The following is a 2500-nucleotide window of genomic DNA, read 5'->3' as shown; positions in this document are numbered from 1 at the left end:
AATGAGAGCACCATTGTCACCTACTGCAGTGGATGTGTAATTACACTTTATTCTAATTTAGAAATAAATAAAAGTTCCCTGAGGTCACACGCGCAACCTTGGCATCGAACTGTGCCCATTCCCGCCCCCACCCAAGGGAGCCCCGCCCCGTATTTGAGAAGGACTGATATATGTACACCAGTAGAAATATGCACGCACACACACACACACACACACACACACACACACACACACACACACACACACACACACACACACACACACACACACACACACACACACACACACACACACACACACACACACACACACACACACACACACACACACACACACACACACACACACACACACACACACACACACACACACTTTTTAACTACAGTGCCAGTAAATCATGTTTTCCAGATCATCACTTTGATAGATAGATGCTTTAGCTGCACAGTTATCGCACGAGTTCACTTATTTGGTAGTATAGGCCTACAGTATTGAACAGAGAGGAGATTAACAAGTAGAAGCTGATGTAATAATTAGATCTCAATGTTTTAACATGCAATGAACTCATGCAAGGCGCACATTGGTAGCCCTTTTGTTTAATGTTTTTTACATATTACACATGCAAAGGATGTTACACAATAGAGAATAAACAAATGTCTAAAATCTCAATATCCACCATAAAACTAAAATATATATATTTTTTTTAAAGTCTAAAACAACTTGAAACAAACTCACCGGCGATATGTAACCTGCTCGCATGTCATGTTCTCTCTCAAGAGCTGTTCTCAGCTGTAATTCAAGCTCAGTCTTGTGCTTGTTGGAGTCAAGCAGTTGCTGGTGACAACCTTCCAATTGTGCTTTAAGTTCTTCTATCTGGAGAATCAGAAGGGAAAATATTTGATGTAATACTAATAAACGTCATTCAATGTACCAGTGATAGCAATCAGTCAGGAAAGAAACTGCCGTGCAAGGCCAATCAATGAAAGAACAATTTCCATTTTCATACACAATATACACCCTCATCCTGCTGAATGAACTATCAATATTAAGATCTTGTTCATTTGGATGTGATATAAAGAAATAGGGTTTCAAATCATTTTCAACATTTGCGGAGGATGGTTACCCGAGCTAAGTCCATTGATCAAAGATAATTGTACACCTCACACTTATGGAATTTTACATGAAATGTAACTAATTGGTGCCTTAGCCACACTTCTACTCCACACACAAATACAGTGTTGCTCAGCCTCTGGCTCGTTATGTCATGGCTAATGATAAGCTTTAGGTAGTGTGCCAAACTCAAGTGGACAAACGCTTGGAGGCTGCAATTAATTTTGTTCTTGCAGAATTACCCACAGTTTCCATTTTGAAAGAAGAACAGCGAGAGGCGCTTTGTGCATTTTTAGCTGGTATAGATGGGCTATTTTATTTTTACCTGCGACAACGACGTTTTTATCTGTGGCCATGATTGGTCAAAACAAAAGTTTGGTAGGTGTGCACAAGTTGCCGCATCACACAATCAGCTCTTAGTTTTACATTGATTGTCCGGCATACTGGAGCAGTCTGAGATTGATATTGTGGAGAACTGGGCGATTCACATGATCAATCTGGCTCTTGCCAGGTTAAAAATCAATGGCCTAAAACAGGATGATAAGTGGTAAAATTCCTACCCCTTGCTTGTAATTCTCCAGCAGCTGTTCGAGCTCCACAGTCTCTCTGGAGGGAGCTGTCAAAGGCAGGGGCACCCTTCGCTCTTCCCGCATGGGCGTCTTCTCTACCTGCTGCCAATGTTGCTCAATCACCTCCTCTACTTTCTGATGCCTCTCTAGAACTTGAGCATCTGACGAATCAGGTACCCTGTCTGCACTCTGAACGTCCGTTCTCTCGCCTTCTTTGAGCTCCACCGACGAGATGGTTACAGACTCATACCTCTTTCGCCTCTCCTCCCTCCGCCGACTACGCTCAAGCTCTCCTAGTTCTGCCTGAAGGCTCTCGGCCTCCTGTGCCCGTTTCTGAGCCAGGGCTTGGGCAATAGGTCTGAACTCAGCCCAATCAAAAGTCTTTGATCGGCCCTCTCGCCTACGCTCACGTGCTCGGCTCTTTATGATGCCTGGAGTGAATTCTCTTTCCACAGAGGAGGTTTCAGATGAGAGAGAGTCCTGGGTCACGTCTGGTCTCACTAGCCCCTCCAGAGGAGAAAAAGAACCATGGTCATCCGTAGAGCTGAAGGACAATGAAAAGATCTAGACTTAGAATGTACTCTAGAGCTGCTAGAATAAATCTAAAATTCCCCAATGTGTAGCAGAAAACATTAAAAAAATATTTTTAAATTAACAAATTGCACTAATGGGATTTTACTCACCTTGCTACATCAGGAGCAGTAGAGGGTCTGACATTCTTCATAACTGCTTGGATCCAATTTCTCCGTATACCAGCTGTCATGGCCGAAAGTGTGTAAACTCCCTCCTGTGTCTAAACATATAAAAACACTTTTAAGTACAAA

At 42.8% G+C, this 2500-nt stretch overlaps 1 protein-coding gene across 4 annotated transcripts in view; it reads right to left on the bottom strand.

Moving 5' to 3' along the window:
* Window positions 1-2500, bottom strand: part of mpripb (myosin phosphatase Rho interacting protein b) — a 52757-nt gene that overhangs the window by 21021 nt on the left and 29236 nt on the right. For all 4 annotated transcript variants that reach the window (XM_086065227.1, XM_086065226.1, XM_086065229.1 and 1 more), the window contains exons 13-15: window positions 2360-2469; window positions 1668-2220; window positions 733-870 (exon numbers count right to left, since the gene is read on the bottom strand). In XM_086065227.1, coding sequence (XP_085921353.1) covers window positions 733-870; window positions 1668-2220; window positions 2360-2469 — 801 coding nt within the window. The remainder of the gene's footprint in view (window positions 1-732; window positions 871-1667; window positions 2221-2359; window positions 2470-2500) is intronic.

This window comes from Leptonotus elevatus, chromosome 20 (genome assembly GCF_054856555.1).
Source record: "Leptonotus elevatus isolate MCC_2025b chromosome 20, RoL_Lele_1.0, whole genome shotgun sequence".
NCBI classification, from domain to species: domain Eukaryota; kingdom Metazoa; phylum Chordata; class Actinopteri; order Syngnathiformes; family Syngnathidae; genus Leptonotus; species Leptonotus elevatus.
Note: the sequence above shows the minus strand (reverse complement) of the source record. Positions and strands in the feature narration are given on the sequence as shown.